The sequence below is a fragment of the Trachemys scripta genome, chromosome 18 (genome assembly GCF_013100865.1).
Source record: "Trachemys scripta elegans isolate TJP31775 chromosome 18, CAS_Tse_1.0, whole genome shotgun sequence".
NCBI classification, from domain to species: domain Eukaryota; kingdom Metazoa; phylum Chordata; order Testudines; family Emydidae; genus Trachemys; species Trachemys scripta.
The window spans coordinates 5,938,686-5,962,501 of record NC_048315.1 but is presented as its reverse complement, the minus strand read 5'-3'; the positions used below and the strand labels follow the sequence as shown (position 1 = coordinate 5,962,501).

The window sequence follows — 23,816 nt, the reverse complement described above, 5'->3', positions numbered from 1 at the left end:
AGAAATAGAATGTGAGTTATTTTACTACATTCAATAATATTCAGAGGCAGCTTATGAGCAACAATTTGATCTTGAATAGTAAAGGAATCATTTCAGTGTTGTTTGGATTGTGCTCAAATGTGGTAGCCAGATATAACTTCTTCAGATATTTTTGTTGAATAATACTTTCCTTGATTCAGATGACAAATGTAAATATTTAGATATGAGTTTAGATTCCCACCCGCCCTTCAGAATTCAGAATGAATAATTATTACTAGTGGACTTGAAGCTGTGTAACAAAACAGGACTTTTCCCTGCCTCTTGGTTTGTGCTTCAGGATTCCCTGGGGAACAAGGTGTTTCTATCTCAGTGACTATTCTCTGGTTTAAATATTTCAAAGAAACAACTTTGTAGCTCTCATCACTCATCTTTTATGGCTTCCTTATAAACAGAAAATGGACATTTTAAACAGCTTATGCCAAAACTGTGCCCAAACTAGAGCATTTCTCAATAACTTAGCCAATATTTTAGTGGCAGAAGCACAATAGCCAATTCTCTGTGAAGACATCTAAGGTGCCAAGATGTTAATTCTTTAACCTGGGGTAATATGTTATTTTTCTGCTCAACTGAGCCTGAGATTTAATAGGTCTTAGACATTTTCATTTTCACCTCACACTTTGAATGCAATTTAATTAATTCTTACATAATTACAGGGATGATAAGCAGCTTCCTTACAAAGGGTAATACTTGTGTGTTTCCAGTGTGCTTGCAGATCCTTTCCTAAGATCAGTTATGATACAGAGCTCTGTAACAGCCCCACACAGGCTGAAAATGTGCTAAGGAAAGCACTTATCATTGATATAGATGCATCTTTCACAAATTCAGGATCTGTCCTTAAATCTCCTTCACACACACCACTTCCTATGCTTTCCCTCTTGGTATCTTTTTTCCCACCTTTTGGAGGCTGCTGCAACATAAGCATGTAAGTATTCCCAATTCCTTTCAGAGCAAGAAGATCTGATCTATAGTATCAAATCCTCACAATAACTTCGGAAGTGAATTAAACTAAACCAAATTATGGTCACTTAGGCTGGTCTACACTTGGGGGGGGGGGGGGATCGATCTAAGATACGCAACTTCAGCTACGAGAATAGCGTAGCTGAAGTCGACATATCTTAGATCGAATTAAAATTACTTACTTTGCATTCTCGCAGCGCTGGATTGACGGCCAGGGCTCCCCCGTCAACTTTGCTTCCGCCTCTCGCACTGCTGGAGTTCAGCAGTCAACGGGAGAGCGATCGGGGATCGATTTATCGCGTCTACACTACATGCAATAAATCGATCCCCGTTAGATAGGTAGATCGCTACCCGCCGATCCGGCAGGTAGTGTAGACGTACCCTTTAATTCTGAATAACAGCATTAACACATGGATTTAATGCAGTTTAACTATTCCATCTCAAATTCACACCGTTAGTTAATTCAGATTAATTTTCCTGGATGCCCCTGTCTAGACAAGCCTTACGAATATTCATAACCTTATTGTCATCCAGGGGTATCAAATGTTGTACTGTTCGGGCTAAGAGGACTTACTTCTTCTGTCTTTATCGGATAGTATAAAATGTCTATTTGAGGAATAGCAATCTGTCTGTATTCACTGACTTAGAGGTCATTCTCTGTGCCTCTACATAAGCTCTGTTCATCGTAAAGAACACTTGTTTCACTCAGGTGCTGTTCGCCATCTTATCAATATATTTACAGTTGCTTTCTGTGCCTCATCAAATGTCCCACTTCCTCCTTTTTGCCTTTCTTTACGTGAGTCTCCAGCTGAGGAGACTAGTTTACTTGGAATTGGGAAATTCTTTACTTCACTTCTAATATATTTTTTATACTTTTGTGGTTCACTACTGAAATGATTGGTTTATGTTTAAACAGGCTATCTCTCTGTTCCAGAAAACTGATATAGTTGTTCCAAGTATCCCGGCACAGAATTTCTTTCCATATTGATCTTTCAGCAGAACACTAAAACATTTGGCAAGTGTTGTGTTGCATTCTTTGATGCGATCCAGGTTTTGAAGAGATTCCCCTTGGATAGCTTCCGCTTTTTAGCTTGCCTACTATAGGAAATATTTTTCCTTATTTTTACAGAATTCGTATAGCCGTGACATAATAATTGATATTTAGCTCTCTGACCTTCGTTACCAAGTATCCAACGCTCACTTGATTAGGGCTACAGACTCCGTTTCATTAGAAACAAGATTTTTCCTGCCCATACCTTGTTCCAAGTGTGCTTATAGACATCTTGGTGTAGGACCACGATGCTAATTATGGTAAGACCATTGTTTGATCCGTAGTTTCTTCAACAGCCCAACAGATTATCACTCTTCTATCAGGAGCAAGACAATCCAAAGTTCTGGCAGGATCCAGTCTCACCTAAGAGGGATGCATGTCCTGCTTCAGAATTTTGGAATGTTCTGAACAACTGAGAAGGTCTATACTCTGCTTGTATCTGAGATATATTTTCTTGCCTAGACAGATTTCTTTTCTGCACTAACTCTCCCAGGAACTTCTGATTAACCCCTCTGTTGTAAGTTCAATGCAATTACTGTAGAACTGTCAGCCATGATTTTTTGAAAAGACAGATTTTGGTGTATATACTCTTTACTAAATTCCAACTCAACCAAACATGCTTGGCATCACTCAACCACGATCTAATTCTTCTCATCCAGGATAATAAATTCCATGTTCCAATTCTCACATGTTGGACACAGGTTTTCATTATTAATGTTCTTTCTCATAATGCACTGAAGATTTTCCTTAGCTTTTTGGTATGGAAGCTGGTATCTTCTCTTTTGACTCCTGAGCGTTACTAGCAGTTTTACCCTCTTAAAATGTCTGCAAGATCTAACTTGGGCAGGATACCTATTGTCAACAATACTAGAGGAACTGCAGCTATGATAATCCATGTTGTCCTAGAAAGCAGCATGACTATAATCATTATGCCATTTACAATGATTCAGTTAGTCATCTTCCTAGCTAAACTGTTAATCCATGGTTGCATCTTGGGTTTCATTGCCTCGCTGCTCACGGGAGAACACCTCCTTGGCATCAACACACAAATCATGGATTTAATTGGAAAAGAAAAACATATAGTAATTATAACAACCCACGTCTTGTGGTTTCAATTTATGTAAGACTAATAGATGTTTGAAATTATACATGAATAATGCACAACTTTAAAAGATCATAAGACATTTCTCTTCTTTGAAATATTCATTACTGCAAATGACATACCCATCTTCTCTCCTTGTTTGATTTCTTGAGAAGTTTATTTTTCTAAATGATATGGACAAGTTCATTCCAATAACATGTATGTTTAAAGATACATGATATAAACTTTGGCTGGTATAAATTGGCATACACTAATTTAAGGTAAGGATCTGGCATACAGTAGTAGGGTTTTTCTGTGGATTGTAGCCTAAGGGTATAGATAGGTAAGATATAAGTATAAGGTAAGGCAGTAATGAAAGAAGCCTACAGGCCTCAAAGCCTGTAAAACAGTAGCTTTGCCAAATTGAGTGTAAGAGCTAAGAAGCCTTAGCATAAGGAGTTAACCAGAAGTAGCTTTAGGTCATAACCTATCGCCAGGAACGGCTCTAGGCACCAGCAAACCAAGCATGTGCTTGGGGCGGCACAATTTCAGGGGTGGCATTCCGGCCATTCTTTTTTTTTATTTTATTTTTTGCTTCGGCAGTTGCGTTAGCCTAGCTTTGGGTATTTTATGGTGATAACATCAGCAGATGTGCAGCCACAAAAATGCCAAGGTAACCAGTTGATATATATTCTAAAAATCTTGAGGTAAATGATGTAATAACCTATGAGAAGAGAGCATCCCAACATTATTAAGATGAGGAAGATTAGACGTGGACAGAAGATGATGGAAATCCTTATGAATATTTCATGGTGGCCATAGAACCCAATAACAGGGCTAACCACAGCCTATGCTGTTGAACTCTTTTCAACATGCCAGCAACAGGACCTCTCATGGATCACCTGTCTCCCTGCTTATAGGTCTCCACAAGAGATGGTGTGAGTATGCAGATGCTCCCATGCAGAAGATCTTGACCATTTTGTATTATTTCTATCTACTTTGCTGGGTTGGAGTGTTTGTGATTTTGCTAATTGTGCTAATAAAAATATTACAAATTCAAGGGGCCTTTCCTAAGTGTGAGTCTGTCTCTCTCTCCTGCACATCAGGGTTCTCATTCTGATAACTAATGATTCTGGATCTGATACTGAAGCAGAACCCTGCCGAACTATAGAACATTACATTGGAAATTCTAATCAATAGATCAGGCAACAAGATCTAGGGACAGATCCAGCGTGAATCAGCGTTGTTCTTTTGGCGCTCAATATACATGAGCTGAAGATCTGACCATTTAACTTTTTCTCTAGGATTTTTGTTTGTTTGTTTGTTTGTTTGTTTTTTGCTTAAACTGTGAACTAATGTTCATCTACCTTCTTATAAAAATATTTTGCACACTGTCCTTATTTTTCCTATGTAATCTGATGACAGAAGACAGCAGAAATGCACACATGGTGATGTTAAAACAATGAATTAGAATTGGAATATGTACCTGTAAAAATAAAGAACTATACATACACTTTATTAATAATCTTTTATATTTCCCTTCCCTCTTAGTCACTGACTAGCACTTGCCAGGGAAAAAGTGGTATAATTATTTAAGTGGGCAACATAATCCCTGTATATTTTTTTAATTCACATTCATTCACTGAAGCTTTATATTTAACCATAAGAAAGGACCCTTTTTTCTTAATCCCAGTTTGCATTTGGAGTTATCCTCCCAAATTACCCAGTGCAAACATGAGGCATGTAAACGGGTAACTCTCCTGCCCTTTGAGTAGAGTCTTTTCTAAGGATGAGAGTGAGATGAGTTAAATGACTGAAAGCCTTAGGCCAGGACATGCCAGCTGCAATAATTTTTTCACTCAATCATCTCACCTTGCAATGCCACTCTGCCTTATACAGCCACCAGATGTCTGATGAATAATATAAGTGACAAGGGCAAAACCTCTTGAATATATTCAGAGGAAAACTTCAGACAGTGAGGACTGGTCTGTTGGCTCAAGACCAGCTGGGTTCTTGCTTATGCTCTTTATACCATACATGGTTGGAATGAAATACCCTGTTAGACGTGATTTGCTAGGAAATAGGTGCTTGATCCTGCAGGTTGCTGAGGACTTTGGTTCCAATCCAGCAACCACTTAAGCACACACTTAACTTTAAGCATATGTGTACTGCCATTGAAGTCAATGAGGCTATGCATAGGCTTAAAAAAAAGCATGTGCTTAAATTCTTTGCTGAATTGGGGCCAAAGTGCTCAGCATATATCAGGATCAAGCCCTAGATTAGAGGCTAGATATACAGCTGGTGTAACTCCACGTTTACCTCCGGTGCCTTCAGGATCTGGACAAAGGATCTGGACAGTTTATCTTTCCTGATCCCGAAAACTATATATACATGGTCCAAGTGAACTCTTGGAATTGCAGGTCCATTGAATTTCTAGGGAGAACAGTTATTGCACATAGATAGTCTACGTTCAAGCTAAGGATTTCATTACTGGCAATATTGTCTAGTGATTGGAGGGCAAGAGTGGGAATCAGAAAATCTTGATTCCAATCTTGACTCCACCAGTGACTTGCTCTGTCATCTTGGGCAAGTCACTTTAACTTCTTTGTGGGCCAGATCCTCAGCTGGTGTAAATGGTCAAGCTCCATTTACTTCAGTGCCGATTGTCTATTTATACTAACTGAGGATCTGGCCCTGTGTCTGTTTCCTATCTGTAAAACAGGGGTAATAATACTTACCCAACTCACTGATGTGTTAAAACTTAATAAGCCAGTTTCCAATACCCTGACTACTGTTGAATAGTATCGTCTGCCTTTAACTCCAGTTGCACTGCTTGTTGACATGTTACCATTTTTCTAGTTTAGTATCAGAATCTATCTCTTAATATTTGTGAAGCACTTTATTTGGAAGCTGTTGCTATAAGAGGCGGGGCAAAGGTTTTTAGATACTTTCCTACCAAAATTACATTTTAACTCAATAAGGTTTGCTACAGAAGGTGTCCAAAAAAAGGCCATTATCTCTCCATGGTTCCCTGGGAATAATAATTGTACAGCATATGCTGATAGAAATTGTAGAATTAACTTGAAAAACTTTGCTATAAAAGGCTAAAAATATGCTAGCTTCTGTTAAGCAAATGAAAACACCCACAGTGCCCCAAACTCGAGTGATGGTTATATGGCATGATGAATGAAATTTATTCCAGGAAATTGCTGCATGGTTTGGATATAACGACAGTAGTATAGACAGTGCAAAGAGAGAAGAGGCCGCTCTTGTGACTGCTGTCATAATGAGAAAGACGAGGGGAGTGAGGTAATGTATTTTATTGGACCAACTCCTGTTGGTGAGGGAGACAAGCTTTCAAGCTACAAGGAGCTCTTCTTCAAGTCTGGGAAATGGTACTAAGTGTCACAGCTAAATACAAGATCGAACAGATAGTTTAGCATAAGTAGCTAGCACATATTCTGAGGGACCATTCAAGGTGAAGTAGCCCGTTAACACCCCTATAGTACTAGAACTAAAAAAAAAAAGAGGGGGGGGGCTATTGGGTTACAGACTGTTATAAACCGTAAATCCAGTGACTTTATTAAGACCATAATTTTTAGAGTGCAGCAGAGTTATGAATTTAAGGTCCCAGGCTCATCTTTTGAAAGTGCTGTGCAGGTTTCCTTTGAGGATGAGGAACTGATAGGTCAGATATAGAGTGATCACTTTGTGAAAAGTACAGGAGGACTTGTGGCCCCTTAGAGACTAACAAATTTATTTGAGCATAAGCTTTCGTTGGCTACAGCCGACTTCATCGGATGCATGTACTAGTACTCCCTTTTCTTTTTGCGGATACAGACTAACACGGCTGCTACTCTGAAACCTGTCTTTGTGAAAAGTGTTCACCCACAGGTGATAGGGTGTTTTTGTCTTTTATTAGCTTCTGGTATGAGTTCATTTGAGAGTATAGTGATTGTCTCATTTCACCCACATAGTTGTTATTGGGGTATTTAGTGCACTGGATGAGGTATACCACAGGTGATAGGCATGTGTAGGACCCATGGATCTTGAAAGGTGTGTTGTGGGGAGTGTTTGTCCTTGTAGCAGTGGAGATACGTCTGCGGGTTTTGCATCTGTTGTTCTGGCAGGGTTTGGTCCACTTTGAGTTGCTGTGTCCTGGTCTGTGGGGAGCTTGCTTCTGATGATGAGCTTGGGGGCCGGATGAAGGGGGTTCAGGAAAGATTTCTTTCAGGATGCTGTTGTAATTAGCATTCTTAAATAGCAATTGCTTTCTGAGGTTCAAGCCCTAAAGTTGTGTTATGTGTTGAGGCAGCAGGGGAAATAGAACTCATCCTTAGTTACACATCACCTCTTGCCCCATTTTCAGATGCACACTAATTGCATAGTATTTGCAAGTTAGATTTATTTATCCTGTGTACAAGCACTTATTAGACGGTAGCTTGGCACTGAAGAATACGTTATCTCATAGTGAAGTAAGACCAATAAATTATAAGTTAGGGACCCTGAGTGGGATTAGTGATTCACCTTAAGAAAATATTTTGGTTTCTATTTATATGTCAGCTGGGTTTTGAAATGTTTCATCTAGAAAAGGTGATATCATGCACTAGAGCAGATGATACTCAGACCTCAGGAGCCAAATTGGCGTTTAGCATTACCCAAAAGAGCCACAGTAGTGTGAATTCATTGTTTCATTTACTAAATATATATATATATTATTCTCACAGCAAATGACTGACCAAGTATTCTACAATTGGTTAATAACATAGTAAAAGCATTCTGATTGGTTAATAGCTTAGATTGGTTAATAATTAAATCACACCGTGTCTTTATATCTTGTGCTGCAAAGCGCTGCAGGAGACACATTATAGAGCCACTTGCGGCTCCCAAGCTTCAGTCTGAGTATCACTGCACTAGAGACTTTTATATTCCTGTAGTGCAAAAAATATTTGTTTCATTGTGTTCTGATTGCTGCTGGTATAAACCAATCATCACAGTTCTTCTGGGTACTTGCCTACTTGTGTAGTTCCTTCTTCTGTTGTAGTTGTAACAAATTCTAATATGCAGACTTTCTCCTACCTGGTAGGAAACTGTTTCTTTTTCTCTTAAAATAATATATGGAGATATAACTATCTCCTAGAAGTGGAAGGGGCCCCAAAAAGTCATTGAGTCCAGCCCCCTGCCTTCACTAGCAAGACCAAGTACTGATTTTGCCCCAGATGGTCCCTTCAAGGATTGAACTCATAACCCTGGGTTTAGCAGGCCAATGCTCAAACCACTGAGCTATCCCTCCCCCCTCTTCTTGTTTGTGAACATCTTTGCCTATGGACACTACATAAAAAAACTTAGCCTTCTTTCCAGGGATAACTTTTTCCAACGAAGTTCCAAAACTCCAATAGATAAATTCATTCCTCTCTATAATGTAATTGAAACATGAGAAGGATGCTAACTACTGTTTTCTCTCAGCACCATGTGCCAGATTCATCCGTGGTGTCACTCTATTGAGGTCAGTCGCTATCTGGGACACTTTCTTATTTGTATTACTGGAGTGCTTAGGAGCCCTAATAATGGACCAGGACCCCGCTGTGCTCGGTGCTGTACAAACACAGAACAAAACGACAGTGCCTCATCTGGCTCTCATTCAACAAAGCACATAAGCACAGTGATTTATTTCATTGGCCAGCACTTGCACAGTCACAGTCTTTGTTGCAGAATTGCAAAGTTTTCTTGGATCCCGTGCTAGGGAATTAAAAATTAAATAAATGTTTTATTAACATTAACATTTCACTCCACAGCACAGAAATGCTGAAGGTTCAGCACCGCTCTCCTTGACAAACCAAATGGCACTGGAAAGTACTTTTAGTAGCCAAGTTGTAACATGCAGTCTCCACCCAGAAGAAACTGATTTTGCTACATTGCTTATAGTGGGGATCAGGGTAGAGAAACATACAAGAGGTGGGGTCTAATGGCAAAGATAGGCTATGGTCTCCCAGTTAGATACTAATGGCTGTCAACCATGTTCCAGAATCTTGAACTCAAATTTGCAAACTCAATACTGTATGTACGTTACATGCTATATTTCTATTACACAAGAATGAGTCTCCTGTTACAGGTTGAATGATCTATTCATATGTAGCACTGTTCCAATGTTTTTTCAACGTTTCTGAAATTCAAATGAAGCACAATCAAAATAAATCCCTTGGCTCAGACAGTTCCCACTAATTCTCAAGCAATATGACAAATCCATGCTTCTGTCTCCAAGTGTAATATAAGATCTCAGTTAGCCAAAAAACCTGATGAATTGTCAGATCTTTCCTTACCTGTAGGTAAATATGATCCCTTTCTAATCCATTGTGTTTCCTTTGTACATACATATGTGGACTTGCACGCACTAGAGGGCTGATAGTGAGCAGATAAATCCTGCTGTTTTTTTAACTGAAGTAAGACAATATGTTCAATTACCTGCAGTAGAGTTGACATTTTTTATCCTGTGCGGAGATGTCAGTAAGATAATATATGCCTCCCAGCCCATTTTGAATAAATTAAGAAATTAATAATAAAGTAATTGGCATATAAGTGCAATAGAAAATAGCATATTGTCTCATAGTGGTAACAGACTTATCCTCATCGCTGGGGCCCTACCAAATTCACAGTCCATTTTGGTCAATTTCACGGTCCTAGGATTTTAAAAAGAGTAAATTTCATTATTTCAGCTATTTAAATCTGAAATTTTACAGTGTTGTAATTGTAGGGATCCTGACCCAAAAAGGAGTTGTGGGGGAGTCGCGAGGTTATTGTAGGAGGGGTTGCGGTACTGCTACCCTTACTTCTGTGCTGCTGCTGCTAGCGGCACTGCCTTCAGAGCTGGGCGTTTGCTCGCCGGTCACCAGCCCTGAAGGCAGCACAGAAGTAAGGGTGGCAATACCATGACACCCCTAAAATAACCTTGACACCTCCCTGCAACTTCCCTTTGGATCAGGACCCCAATTTGAGAAACGCTGGTTTCCCCCATTAAATCTGTAGAGTATAGGGTAAAAGCACACAGAAGATCAGATTTCATGGTCCGTGACGTGTTTTTCGTGGCGGTGAATTTGATAGGGCCCTACTCATCGCTAAACAGCAGCATCCTAATTCTGCACACACCTTATGCAAGTTGTTCCATTGAAGTCAATAGCACTACTTGCTAAGTGTGTTTTAGATACGGGCTTCACAGAATTATAAGAGTGAATTCTATTCACATTAGGCAGAAGGCAAAATAAAAACTGATCTAAACTTTTTGGTTGAGATTTTCACAGGAGTGAATTGTGTGTCTAAATACCCTAATCAGTTTTGAAAATCCCAACCTTTGTTCTTAATTTAGCTTTAACTTAATTTAGCTTTTGTGAAGTGGTAAAATTTTGGGAAACTTTATTTTAAAATTATCTTTGCCCCTACATTTTCTGATTTTAACCAACGCTAAGCAAGGAAGTATTTCCAACCCTGAAAACACTAAAAAGTGCTGGCAATCTTGCAAGAAGTCTCCTGCTTGTGAAATTTCCAGACCATTCAGAGACTAGCAGATAAGTTTCAGAGGAAGCATCAGAACTTTTGTACACCAACCCAAACTGAATCTCTGAAACTTGACAATCGCCAATGCACAATTATTGCTTTAAAACATCCAATCATAAATCAGAATTAAAGGTAAAGGGACAGTGATCTGTACTGTTATTTCTTGTGCAGGTGCTCGCATTGGTTACCTTCTCTGCCTATTCTGTTCTTATGAGAACGGAGACCACTGAAATGTTTGAGAATCTTGATAATTCAAGTGGAGGTATTTAACTGCAACATTTATTTACACTCTTTTTTGGTTCTAAGGAGTAAGCGTCATTCCTGGTAATAGATTTTATTATAGAGATATATTAGATTTTTAAAATAACAATAGTAATCTCCAGGTAAAGAATAATTATTATAACTCTTGGCCTTTCCTTTGTTTATTAAGGCATATCAGATGCTACAGAGGTTTATATACTTTTTTATTTCTTAATGGTAGTGTACACTTTAGTATGTGGTAGTGGCTTTGAAGTTACATGAACAGTAACTGTTTTCTAACTTTGACATTGAATTGTGATCATGTAGCACAAAATCTACAGGTATATACAGGATAGGAGGAGTCAAGGACCCACTTCAAAAAAAAAAGACCAAGCAACATTCTGGGCCAGATCCTAGGCTGATGTAAATTGGTGTAGTTCCATTTATTTCTCTGGAGCTGTGGTGATTTACGCTAGCTGAGACTCTGGCCCCCGCCCTCTTCCATGCTCTCATATCTTCAGCTGTTTTCAATTACGTAGATCGCTGCCTTTAACCTTTAATCGAAAATAAATAAAGGATTGAAATCCACCTGATAAGGAAAAAAATAGGCTTTTGTGTATCAGCACAGCCTTATTTGTAGAACATGCTGACTAAGTGTGTCTCTTTCCCCTCTCATGGCTGGTGCATACAGAGAGTAAGGGCTTGTAGACACAGAGTAGCAGTGCACACAAGACGTGTGTGATTTCAAAGCGCTCCAACATGTGCACTAATGGACTCGTGTGGACCCTGCTGGTGCCAAGTTCATGCACATTTATGCACTTTGGTTCACATTAGAAATCACCCCCCTCTAGTGCGTGCTGCTGCTCCACTTACACACAAACATAAGAGCCTACTGCTGCTACTAGCTAATGGAATTACTCTTTTAGGCAAGGTGGCAGAGGCCTGTACTTTTGGTTCTGAAGATCTGAAGTTCAATCTCCACTGACAATCCATGGTCGGGATTGTTGCATTTATATGTTTTATTTGAAATTGTTAAACCGCCTAGTTTCCTTCACTGTTTGTCCCTGTCTTCACGCCAAATTTCCAGCTTGGATAAGGAAGGCGTTTGGACACCTCATGGAGGAATCACCTAGGTTCCTGTAAGAGCAGTTTAGCTGACACCTTTTATTAGACTGTATTAGCTGTGTGGTTTTGCTCAGCTTTCACCGGGCTAGGACCTGGTATCCTATGCAACAACACATGGGTCCCTCATTTGGTAGCTAGGTGGTATTACCACCAATCTGGTGTGAAACTGCTGTTTTGATGGCATGTAGCAGAGCTGCAGAGAGCGTTCGAGGCAAAGGCGGCTTTTAATAAATACACTTAATCGTTTATATTTTGACCTTAACCCAGACTCATACTCAGACATAAAAAGCTGCAAGATGAAAACGTACTTTGTCAAGGCTTCTTTGGCTGATAGTGTGGTAAAGCAGGGCAGCCTTGCTCTGAGGAAATGCAGATCCTTTAGAAAGGAGAGTAAAAGGTCAAAACTAATCCAAAAGGACAAGCAGTGTATGTCTGTGTGTATATTGGGTTTCACATATGAAATCCAGTCATGATAAATCTGATGGCTTTAGAAACATCTACTTTGATTAATGAAAACATAGTTCTCATAGACCATGGGTTTCATACTTCAAAGTTCTCCTGGATTTAGAACCTTAGGTTTTGCTTATTCATATAACATGCAGGAAACTATTTTTAAATGAATAGGGAGCGGGGGGGTTAAAAAATTGCAAGCATTTCAACATCAGGGCTGCAGATAGGCTGGGTAATGAGGAGCAAAATTAACAAACAGCAGACATTTTATTATGCATTTTACAACAACGTTTACATTCTTTCCTCTGTATTTGTTTTTCCTTGAAAAGTTTTATGTATTTGTAAAAGTATCTGACTGCTTCAGCCCTGCGAATTGGAGTTTCACTCACATTTGAAAACTGGAACAATCTCCAGGATAGCTGGTTATTTCACAGGCTAATGTTCCAAATCATCTGCAACGCTTGTCTCGGACCAGATCCTTAACCTCTGTCTGAGAGCTTGAGTTAGTGGGCTTTGTGTAAGGATTATCTGACGGAGGAAGGTGAGACAGAACCTGACTATCAGCGGACTTTACTGTGGACTGAGGTCTTTACTATCCATAGTCCCTGGACTCTCCCTCAAGGGAGTGTTTTGGACTATGGAAGTGCATGATATCCAAAGTTCAGTGTGAACGAATCCATAGGCGCTGCCCCTGCTTAACCTGTTCCCTCCCCCCATCCATGGAACCACTCTGTTTCCGCAGTACTTTAGGCCTCTCTGTGCCACCAAGAGGGGGCCAGATTTTACTTTTGATCATGCACATCCACACTGTTTTTATCCTGTTTATAACTAAATAAAAAGCATTCTCATCTGTGACAACATAGTCCGCTGGAAAGGAACCTAGGTGCCTGGTCAATCAAGGTGAGCCGCCTTAAGTCTCCGAGGGTTTCAAAAGGATTTGAGGATGTTCAGCACCCAGTTGGACTGGACCCAGAGACAGTAAAATATACATTAATTAAATATACTGTAGGATACAGTAACGGTGTCCTGTTTACAGCATTACTGTGAGCAATTTTGGAGAAAGAAAGTACTGTATGGGGACGGGAAAGAGGATGGGTAAATGGACTTACCTTCATATGTAGCCGTTCGTGCAACCATTTCCAGAGCTGATCATTAACACTTGAGTCTTGAGTTATTAAAAACATACAGAGGGTGAATTGTTTCTGAAGTTTGTCAGACACAATTTGAAGTGCACATACCATATATGAATTAGAAAGAAAGATGTGAACCGTACTCCAGATAGAGTCCACATAGCATGCAGCTGAGCATGGAGACACATATAAAAGTCAAATATACGGCCGGTTGGGGAAGGCTCCGTTTCCTCTATAGTTAACAGGGGAATTTGGACAGGTCCCCGTTCAAGTAAGAACTAAATGCTGGTGCTTTGTGGCATGGAAGTGAATTGGCAAACGCTGTAGGAAAGTTCAGCCATTGCTATTCAAATGTTATAATTTGCCTCTTTATGTTGGGCAGGAAATTTCTATTTCCCCCTTCTCCCTCCCCCCGGTGGGGTTCTCTCCCATAGCTCAGTTTTACAGACTCTTACAATATTTCCGGTCCACTTACATTTCAGTGGTCTCCGTTCTCATAAGAACAGAATAGGCAGAGAAGGTAACCAAAGCAAGCACCTGCACAAGAAATAACACTACAGATCACTGTCACCAATATTTCCGGTCCAGGATGGGTCGGGACTGCCTTCAAAGCCCATCCATGCTTCTTAATCAGCCAGAGAAGGTAGCAGTGCAGTGATGCGAAGCACTTCCTCTCCCTCAGGGACTGTCTCGATAACACTTCTAGACTTTGCCATCTCCAGTGGAGTCAAGCTCATGTCTCTTTCCTGGGAGGGAAGCATCTTTTCTTGATTAAAATTGGCAGGTCATTTCCTTTCCTATTTACTCTGTTATTTTTGCTCATGTGGGTGTTGCAATATGCAAGGTGAGGCTCAGAACTGTCAAACCATTTAATAGAACCATTACTATATTTTTGGATAACATATTATTTTTGATTTACTGTTCCTCAGAAGACAGGAAATGGAGCTACTTGATTTCATATTTTAACCAAAGCCATCCTAGAAGTTTAATGAAAAAAAATTTCCCCTGGCTTTTGAATTAAAGGGCCATGGTGAAAGATATAGCTTAGCAATTTTGACTTAGAAAAATAACATACTAGAACTATTAAAATATGTTTAAACATTTTTTTAAGCACCAGGTTTTTTGTTTTTTTTTTTCCAGAGAAGAAAGTAAGCTGGCCCGGTTTTCTTGGTCTTTGGTTGATGTTGCTAACTGTGAAAATAAAGAAGGTTTCCAAGGACTTGGGATTTTTTCCCACTGTGGAACTTAATTTAATTTTTCTTTTATATTAAAGGCCTGAAACAATTGTAATATTAAAGAAAAACCGTGCAATATAAGCAAGGTAATTTAGTACAAACAGTAAGAGAAAATTGTTAAGTAAAAGACAGAGGGTCTAGTTCTGATTTCACTTTCACTATTGTAAATAAGGAATAACTCCAGTGTAAGGCCAGCATCAGTGGAGTTATACGAAGGTAAGACTAATACAAGAAAAGAATTAAGCCTGCAGAAGAAAATTGTCTTCATAGATACCTATGTATTAGAATCAGGAGCAGTTGCATGTGCCTATCTGAGTGCAGAGTTGCTCCATAATGCTTTTGGATATTGTAAAGATAAACATACTAGAATTGCAAAGCAAAGCATTCTTCTCAGAGATGGACCCACGCTGAAATGTTTGAGAATCTTGATATTCAAGTGGAGGTATTCGGCTGCAACATTTATCTACATTCTTTTTTGATTCTACAGAGAAAGTCACTCCTGCAGCTGCTAATAGATTTTGTTATAAAGATGTATTAGATTTTTTTAAAATAACAATAGTAATTTCCAATTAAATTATAATTATTGTAGCTGTTTGCTTAATAAAGCATGTCAGATACTATGAAAGTATGGAAGGGGTTAAGTATGGGCCCATCTTTAGTACATAAGAAGAAAGGTGATTTTGCTGTTCATGTCAAAGCTGTCTGCCCATAGGGTAAAATTCTGACTCTATTGAAGTGAATGGGAGTTTTGCCATTTACTTCATTGAGACCAGGATTTCACCCATAAACATTTGTGGCTAAAATGGTACCTGTTTTGCTTCTCTCTTGGACTGTTCCTAAATTAATTTCTCCATCTAGATGCAAACTTGTTCAACAACAGAGAAAATGTGTTACTAGATTAACATAGCAGAAGAGATTGATTTCACACATCATGGTCTTATTTTTGTGGTTGTCAGTAAGGTTTCAGCAGTTTGTCAGTAAACACACCCTTCAAAGTCTGCTCTCTGTCAAACGTTTTGTAATCCATTTAATTGGCACCATGCTTTCCCTAACCTTATCGGTATTGCCATTAACTTCTGGCTCTATTTCCTGGATTTTGAGAGCCGAATAATGTTTTAAGTCTTACTCTGAAGATGCAACCTGCCCAGTGATGAGAAATTTGATGAGCTAGCTATTCAAATACTGGAACTTCTGGTATGAGTATTGAAAAGGGGACATTGAGCAAACAGTAAAATGAAAAAGTAAAACAATTTCATAAATAATTAGTCTCTAAGGTGCCACAAGTACTCCTGTTCTTCTTTTTATAAATAACAAGGATATGATTAGCTGATATCAGTTTAGATTGAATATCGTGGGCTTTCTTGACCCACTAATAATGGTGTACAAAAAGCAAAGAACATTAAAACTCTTTGGAAACCAGCCCGTCAGTGATTTCATACACTTCACAAAACTGTTGTCCAAAGTGTAAAAATATCCTGCTCTTAATTCTGCAATTGGAGAATTATTTCCCTTTGATAAGACTATTGTCTACTGATCCAATGGCAAGGCATATTTGAAGATACATGGCAACTAATCTTAGCCTTCCTGAGGAAATTCAGGATAGACTTTTTACTGTGAAGACAGGCAAAACTGGTGATTTTGACTTAACAGTACAAAATAATCCTGGGTGGTTTGAGGTTAGGTTCCATTTTATCTGGATTGCCAAGGATCAGGGAGGGTGTGAATTGTATAAATGGTAGCAGTTATGGCCCATCTTTACTCCTTCCTCCATTATGACACCTAGATAATACAGTGATTGGCGCTGTGTGAATATGATAAATGGATGGATAAAGATGGATGGATTGATTTTTTGTTTTTGTTTTTGGTAATAGATTATGATTTTTTGAGACTCTCAAACACTCCATAGTCCTGTTAGCTCTTTTCAGAGTATTTGTGTGTTGCTCTGGTGTAGAGCTAGTTTAACAAATCAGTGTTACATAATAGAGTAAGAATACATTTGTGGAGCCCAGTACACCAGGCAGAGATTATCTGCCAGCATAAAGCCCCTTTGCACCTCCACTCCGTGCTATTAAAAGACTGATAATCAAGTTTGGGCCTACAGTTGTGGTGGGTGAATCGTAGCTAGATGCCCTGACATGAAATTTATTACCAGACATGTACACATAATGTGGAAAAGGAGTGAAAAGGGAGGAAAAGATAACACTAGAGCTTCACAAGCCTTTCAGTTTATTTTACAAGAAAGCATTCGATGCAGTTAATCCCTGTAACCTGCATTTACATTAACACTTGCACCTCACACGTTGCTGCTAAGAACTTTTGGCAGCTCTTGGGCCCTGATTGTAGAGGTAATGCTACACTTGTCTCCTTTGCTCTCACTCAAGTATCTCTGGAACTAGAGAGGGGCACTCTGTGAAGTTTCTACTTGTGCACGTATGCATTCGTCTTGGCAGAGCTTCAAAAAACATTTGCTTTATTATTCATATGTCTGCTCATAGCGGCAGGAATTGTTTAGCTTCTTGCTTTCAGAATAAGAGCTGACACTAATAAAGAATAGATCTCTCATTATCGTTCTCTAGCTCAATGGGGAAAACCTGGAGGAGTCTCTGACAGTCCTCCCTCTATCATATTATATTTGCATTTGGTAATAAAAGTCCCATAATGATTATCCAGGTATTTATATGGCCCTAGCAAAAGTTATTGAAGTCAGTGGGGGATTAGCAGAGTAGAAGCTGGGTTAGGGCCTCCAGATTTGGCCCCATAAGGCAATATAAGAACATTCTGAAAAGAAAAGTTCAAAAAAAAGAGAGCCAAAACTTGCTATTTCATATACAGTTAGGGAAGCTGGCAACATGGATGCGATGCATAAATCCGAATACAGGGGAACTTCCCCCGCCTCGCTGCATTTTCTCAAAGGGCCTTTATAGGGCTTCCTTAAAAAAACAAACTAAATGGCTGGAGAAGCCATATTGATCCAAAGGCCCATTAAAAAGCTGAAATATTTGGTCATCCTTCCTATAGGTTCAACCCGGGATTCATCCATCGTTCAAGTGCATGTGTCGCACAAGAGCCACGTTCCCGTTCTGTAGAGGTCCATTGCAGTGTTGATGGTTTTCTAATGCCAGGAATCTGCTCTGCAGTCAGGCAAAGAGATAAATCAAAGTTGTATGCACTGATGAAATTCAGGAGCCAGAAGTCACCATTGCAGCCCATATAAATCCCTGAATGCCATCCCCTGTGCTTTTGTCCATGCTATTAGAGTTCAAAATTATCTGCCCCTCTTTGCTGATGTATGGATTAACTGGCTCCCCAAGTGTTTACTAACGGTTATCACCCAGTACTTTGGACGTTATCAGAGGAAGGGACGCCTGCCGCGGGGCTTGGTCTCTCACCCTTTCTATTACCACCTGTCATTGGCAGAGAGTGTGCTGTGAAGCTGTACAGTCACAGTGTACAAGTGTAGATAGTTTCTGACGGCTGATCAAAGGGGAGAACCAAAGGCCTGATAACAAGGACGTGTTTCATGTACTTTTAACTTTGAGAAACATTGGCATTTGCATTTTTTCCCCTTCGTAGGCTGGCAGAAACCAGGCACAATAAATGCGGCATATTCGGTTTCCTAATAGTTGAGTAAATGGTATGTGTTTGAAGCAACGAAGCATAACTGTAATCAAGTGGGAATGATTTAAAGTAAGCCTTCACAGAAGACTTGCTGTATAATAAAGTAGAATCATTTTAATTTGTACTTTGAAGTGATCTTGGATTCGGAATCTAATCTTTGCATTCAGCAGAACATCATGTACTATTTTGAATTAGGAAACAACTTCAAGTTAAGGAATTAGTTTAAGTATCTTTTCTGGAGACTGTATCATTGCACTCTGTCACAACAGCCAGCATCTCCACTATTGCATCACTGATGAAAGGGGCGCTGTTCAGGTCTATTTGGCCTAAAGTGTCATTTTTGTAGAAACGCACTCACACAGAAACTTAGATCAATAGAAGCGCTTTTTTATTCCGCTGGAAACATTTTTTAAAAATAAAATTAACATTGCACTCCATCCTCCAAAGCTGTGTTCAAAGCCCAAACAGCACAATATTGTGCTGGTGCATGAGAACATGAAAATGAAATTGACTAGAAATTTTGACTGTTAGCAAAAAGGAAACAACTAGTCTATTTTCATTGTCCAAGATAAGAGGAATGCAAAAAGTTCAACAAATACCTAGTAAAAGACAAATCCGATTTTTTTTTAAATTTCATTTTTAATTGTCTAAGATGTTATTAGTGACATAGACCACAGATTTTTAAAAAAATAAATTCTCTCACTTATACTGGCTTTACACCAGTGTAATTACATTCAGTTCATAGGAGTTCCTCCTGTGTTACACTAGTGTGAGAACAGAATCAGGCCCATGATTTTTAACCTGACAGTTTTGCTTTCAAATGATCAAAAAAGGCTACTAGTTTATTCTGTAGCTACCTGTTTCTGCTACGCATTGTGTATTTTAACGTCACTATTTTAATTAATGTGCCAAAATCTGGCTTTCAGATACATTGTGAACTCGGATTCCAAACAGTTCAGCCTTTTCTGTGAATTATTGCAATGTTAACATATTATGGGTATGGACATAGATTAGTTCTGGTGTCTACACTAGTCAACAAGCATTTCCCATTTGTTTGTTTAAAGGTGCCTTTGATCGGAGCGTGACCCTGCTGGAAGTCTGTGGAAGTTGGCCTGAGAGCTTTGGTCTCCGTCACATGTCTTCCATTGAGCACACCGAAGAGGGCCTTCGGGAACGGCTGGCTGATGCAATGTCTGAGTCACCCAGCAGGGACATAGTGGGATCAGGAACAGGTACAAAGAAGAAGTGTGATCAGAGATCACATACATCTCACCCAATGGTGATTTTTTTTTAACTCGTTAAAATTTTGCTTCCCTTTTTCTCAGCAAACCACACACATGACACCTCTGAGATTACATGGCTTTTGCGAGAGTCTTCCCCAACCATGGGAGCAGTCTTTAATAGGAAGAAAATATTGGCAGATCACATAAGTACAGAATCTTGCAATCCTCAAAATGTCTTTAAGAGAAATGTTTACATTTTAGGCTTTTTTTTTTCTGTATTGCTCTGGTGACGTGGGCCCAAAGAGTTGAGCCCCCCTAGCATCAGATGCTTTCTGCAAACTGCTGTTTGTGCAGACAATGATCAAAACAACATTCAAATTAGATTCTGTCTGTGTAATTATCTGTTCTCGGTAAAGCCACTATATAGTGCTGGTTCTGTAATCCAAATTAATCCATCTTCATCACTGTCCATTATATTGATAAATTATACAGTGTATTTACATAAATGGAATGGCACTTCAGAGATTACACTGCTCACAGCGGCCCTAGAGACAGGAATCGCTCAGAAATGCTAGCGCTAAGAGTAATTGTGGGTTTTACTTCTCTTGTTAATTCTGAATTGTTTTAAAAATACCCTCTAGTAAAAGGACATATCTGACTATGATCTGTGCACTATTCATGTTGTGACCAGCAGCTAATATCAGTGGTAGCTTCTAATATCAGATGCCCACTCATTTGTCACCATGTCCTCATTTTGGCGAGATGCCTGGGAAGAAAAAAAGAACGAGCTATAACAGTGAACATCTGAACATGCCAACATATTGGCATTATGTAAGGCCTTGTATATTAGAAACTGACTTTTCTCTTTCTGCTGTGTCCCCCAGGTATTCCTGAGGGTTCCCCATTCCACTAACCTCCCATTAGTCCCCTGTTGTTGTTGATCCAGCTGTAGAGGACTGAATAAGACTCCCATCAGTGCTGGCCCTTAATTTGCAGTGGAGTCACTGTTGAGCAACACAAGATACTCCACCTTTGTCATAGGGCTGCCAGTCCCTGCTGTCTCAAGGAAGAGGAGCCTGGGAATGGAAAACCTGGGGCTTGCACATGTCATGTCAAATAAATATAACTTGGCTTTCTTGGTCCAGAAGCAACCTTTACATCCCACACTGGTAATCTTTGACCTGTTTGGAACCTCTCGGACTTTATACATCGTTGCTGGATGACGATGGAATTAAGTGATGGTTTAAGATTGGCAGTTGACAGAAAGTGATGATCTAAGCACTTGATCTGGGTTCCAGTTCCAGCTCTTGTACTTATTCCTGTTGCTGCCTTGGGCAAGTTACGTAACATCCCTTTGGCTCAATTCCCTCCTCTGTAAGATAAGGATAACTATACCTCATAGGATTGTTATGGAGCTTAATCCTCTAACAGTTTCAAAGTGCTATAAAAATGGAAAACGCTCTACAAGTGTTTTATTTATTTTGGTACGTATTGATACCAACTATAATGCACTTTGGAGGGGCATCGTCCATATAAAGCGACGGGCCATCTACCCCCCCCCCCCAACCTGTGCATTTTACAGCCTTCTCAAAGGGTCGTGGAGTTTGTAGGATGATACTTGCTGTGACAGCTAAAGCAATCTGGAGATGCTAGGTTAAGGTGACTAGTGACACTGCAGTTCGTGGGAGCTGGCTCTTATCCTTCAGCTAGACCTTATATGGGCCTTAAATACCCTTACAAATATTGGGCCAGATGCTTCTGCATGGCTGCTTTGCACCACTAGTGAAATGTGGCCCTAAAGTTGCTTTAAGTAGCCCAAGGAAGTTCCATCACCGTTTAAGAAGGAGCCTCTTGTGATGTTCAGCTAACTTAGGGACTCTTACCTCACTCAATCTTCCTGCTGCCAGCAGAGCAGGGAAAAGGAGGAATGGCCAGAGAAAATGGGGCACCCTGGCACTATACTAATCCCCAGCTGTGTTTTCACTGCCCTGTGGCTGCCACAGCCTAGTAACATTTAGAATATTACTCAAGCTGCAGCCAGACCAAGGGAGGCAAGAGGTGAGTTTCAAGCACACACCTCCTTGTCCTGCACACTTTCCAGCTCAGTCATATGACAGAATCTGGCCTATTAGCTTTAACAGGAGCTGCAAGAGCTCTGGATCCAGTACCTGGAAAGAGTTAAAAAAAAAGTCTTCTAATATTAGGAAACTTCCATTCTGGAAAGAGGATTGCTTTGTTGTTATGGGTAGTTCACCCAAAGAAGTTGGACTTTCCCCTTCAGAAGCTGTCTGCTCTTCAAATATTTGTAAGTGCACCCAGAGACTCTGGTAGCTGCAGATTATAAATCAAAAAATAAGAAAGAAACCTAGTGCTAGATTTTCCTTTCAGTTTCACAAGTGCAACCCCACTAATTGCACTGGGCATCCGTTTTATTGGGGGTTAAACTGACATAACAAAGATGAAATTTAGGCCACAGTATTTAGCATATAGGAGGCTTATAAGGGTGAAAACAAAGGTGAACAATTTTCAGAGGGAAGCCATTCAATTAAGTCTTCCAAAAAGACCGTTCTCCTCTTTTCCCCCCAGGCATATACATCTTTCCTTTGGATAATCTTTGTACAGTGTAAGATATATACCATGCAAAAGCATGAACTCTAGGTATCCTAGCGTAGTAGCAGGTAACACTGGGATTACCTCAACTCACCTGTGAGTTACATGCATATTAGCCCTCAACCATGTTGTTGTTTGTTGTTATGCATCGGGCTCTGTCTAGTCAGTACCACATTTTCTTCTCAGGAACTGGGATTTGAGGCTCAAATCCTGGCAAATGTTGGTTTCATACAGGAGATAAAACTGATTCCTAAGGCTCTGAACTCCTATGTGCACCTCACCCCCACATTCCCACCCCATCTCAACTCTTGAACTCAGCTTTCCCCTTTCATGAGATCCACATTATCAAATGGCCTTACAAAGTGTGCTGCCCTACTGTGTTGAGATGTGGAAGATCCTCTTGCCCAGGGAATCAACCCGCATCAGTAACATGGCGTAGTTTTTCTCAGACAGACTGGCAACCAGCCATTTGCCAAGCAGCTGCGTATCACGTTAAAGGGCTAGCAGCTATATACTGGTTAGGAAATTGAAAAAGATAAATTGATGATATATCACTCCAGATCAAACAAAGGAGTGTCCTTGTTGGCTCCTAGTAAGTAGGATTATTTTAACCCCCCAAAAAAACTAGCCACATCTTGACAGTCTTTGGCTGAATTAGCCATTTGTCTCTTTTATAAAAACACACAAACTTTTAGCATGGCCCTTGCTTCTTAGAATTCCTGTCGGCCCTGTCAGTCTGATGAAATGATAGCAAAGACATCTGTGCTGAGGAACACCATAAATTTGCTTCCCCCTCCCATTAGTTTCTATATTGCTACTGACTCCAAATATACAGTATTTATAGTGCCGTGTTGGACCCAAAATTATAGAATTTATAATCCCCATCTCTAATTATCCTAAAAGTGACTTATTTTGACTTAAAGTGATGGCTGGCTTTCATCCTTGTTTATGCTTCTTGAATACTTTGCAGACACAATGTTTAAAAACATTTTAAAGACATTTACTAAACCACAAAATTGTATGTGAACTGTGGCGTAAAAGAATGAAAACGACTAGCACTGAATTGAAACATATGCTCTATGCTCAGTTCTCAGTGTCTGGATGGACAGACGAAGAAATGGACAATGGAATGGACAGGGAGACATTATCAAGGGCTCAATTGGCTCTGACATGCTCTTAATGGCAAGAGATAAATAGATTCTTTTAATGCCTTAACAGTTAGGACATAGTTGGCATGGAGATTTGTATAGTAAGCAGGATTGATACCTATAATAGTACACTTGAAACACGTGCTCATAATCCAAAGGTCCATTTTTTGCAGTAGATATTAACTAATTCTTTGTTTCTTACCTGCTCTATTACTTGGAAATGCTGCCGTAGCAATGTATTATTTTGTCTCAAGTCTGACATATAAATTCCACCCTAGGTAACTCCCCTCCCACCCACCCACCCCAAAAATGTACTATAATCAGTAAGCAGAGGGGTAGCCGTGTTAGTCTGGAGCTGTAA

The 23,816-nt window shown here is 39.7% G+C and overlaps 1 protein-coding gene across 7 annotated transcripts in view; it reads left to right on the top strand.

Moving 5' to 3' along the window:
• BCAS3 (BCAS3 microtubule associated cell migration factor) overlaps positions 1–23,816 on the top strand; it is a 488,663-nt gene that overhangs the window by 438,740 nt on the left and 26,107 nt on the right. For 5 of the 7 annotated variants that reach the window (XM_034752349.1, XM_034752354.1, XM_034752352.1 and 2 more), the window contains one exon: positions 19,539–19,706. In XM_034752349.1, coding sequence (XP_034608240.1) covers positions 19,539–19,706 — 168 coding nt within the window. Of the gene's footprint in view, positions 1–19,538; positions 19,754–23,816 lie in introns of all 7 variants that reach the window. The other 2 variants (XM_034752355.1, XM_034752356.1) reach the window with 1 other exon arrangement.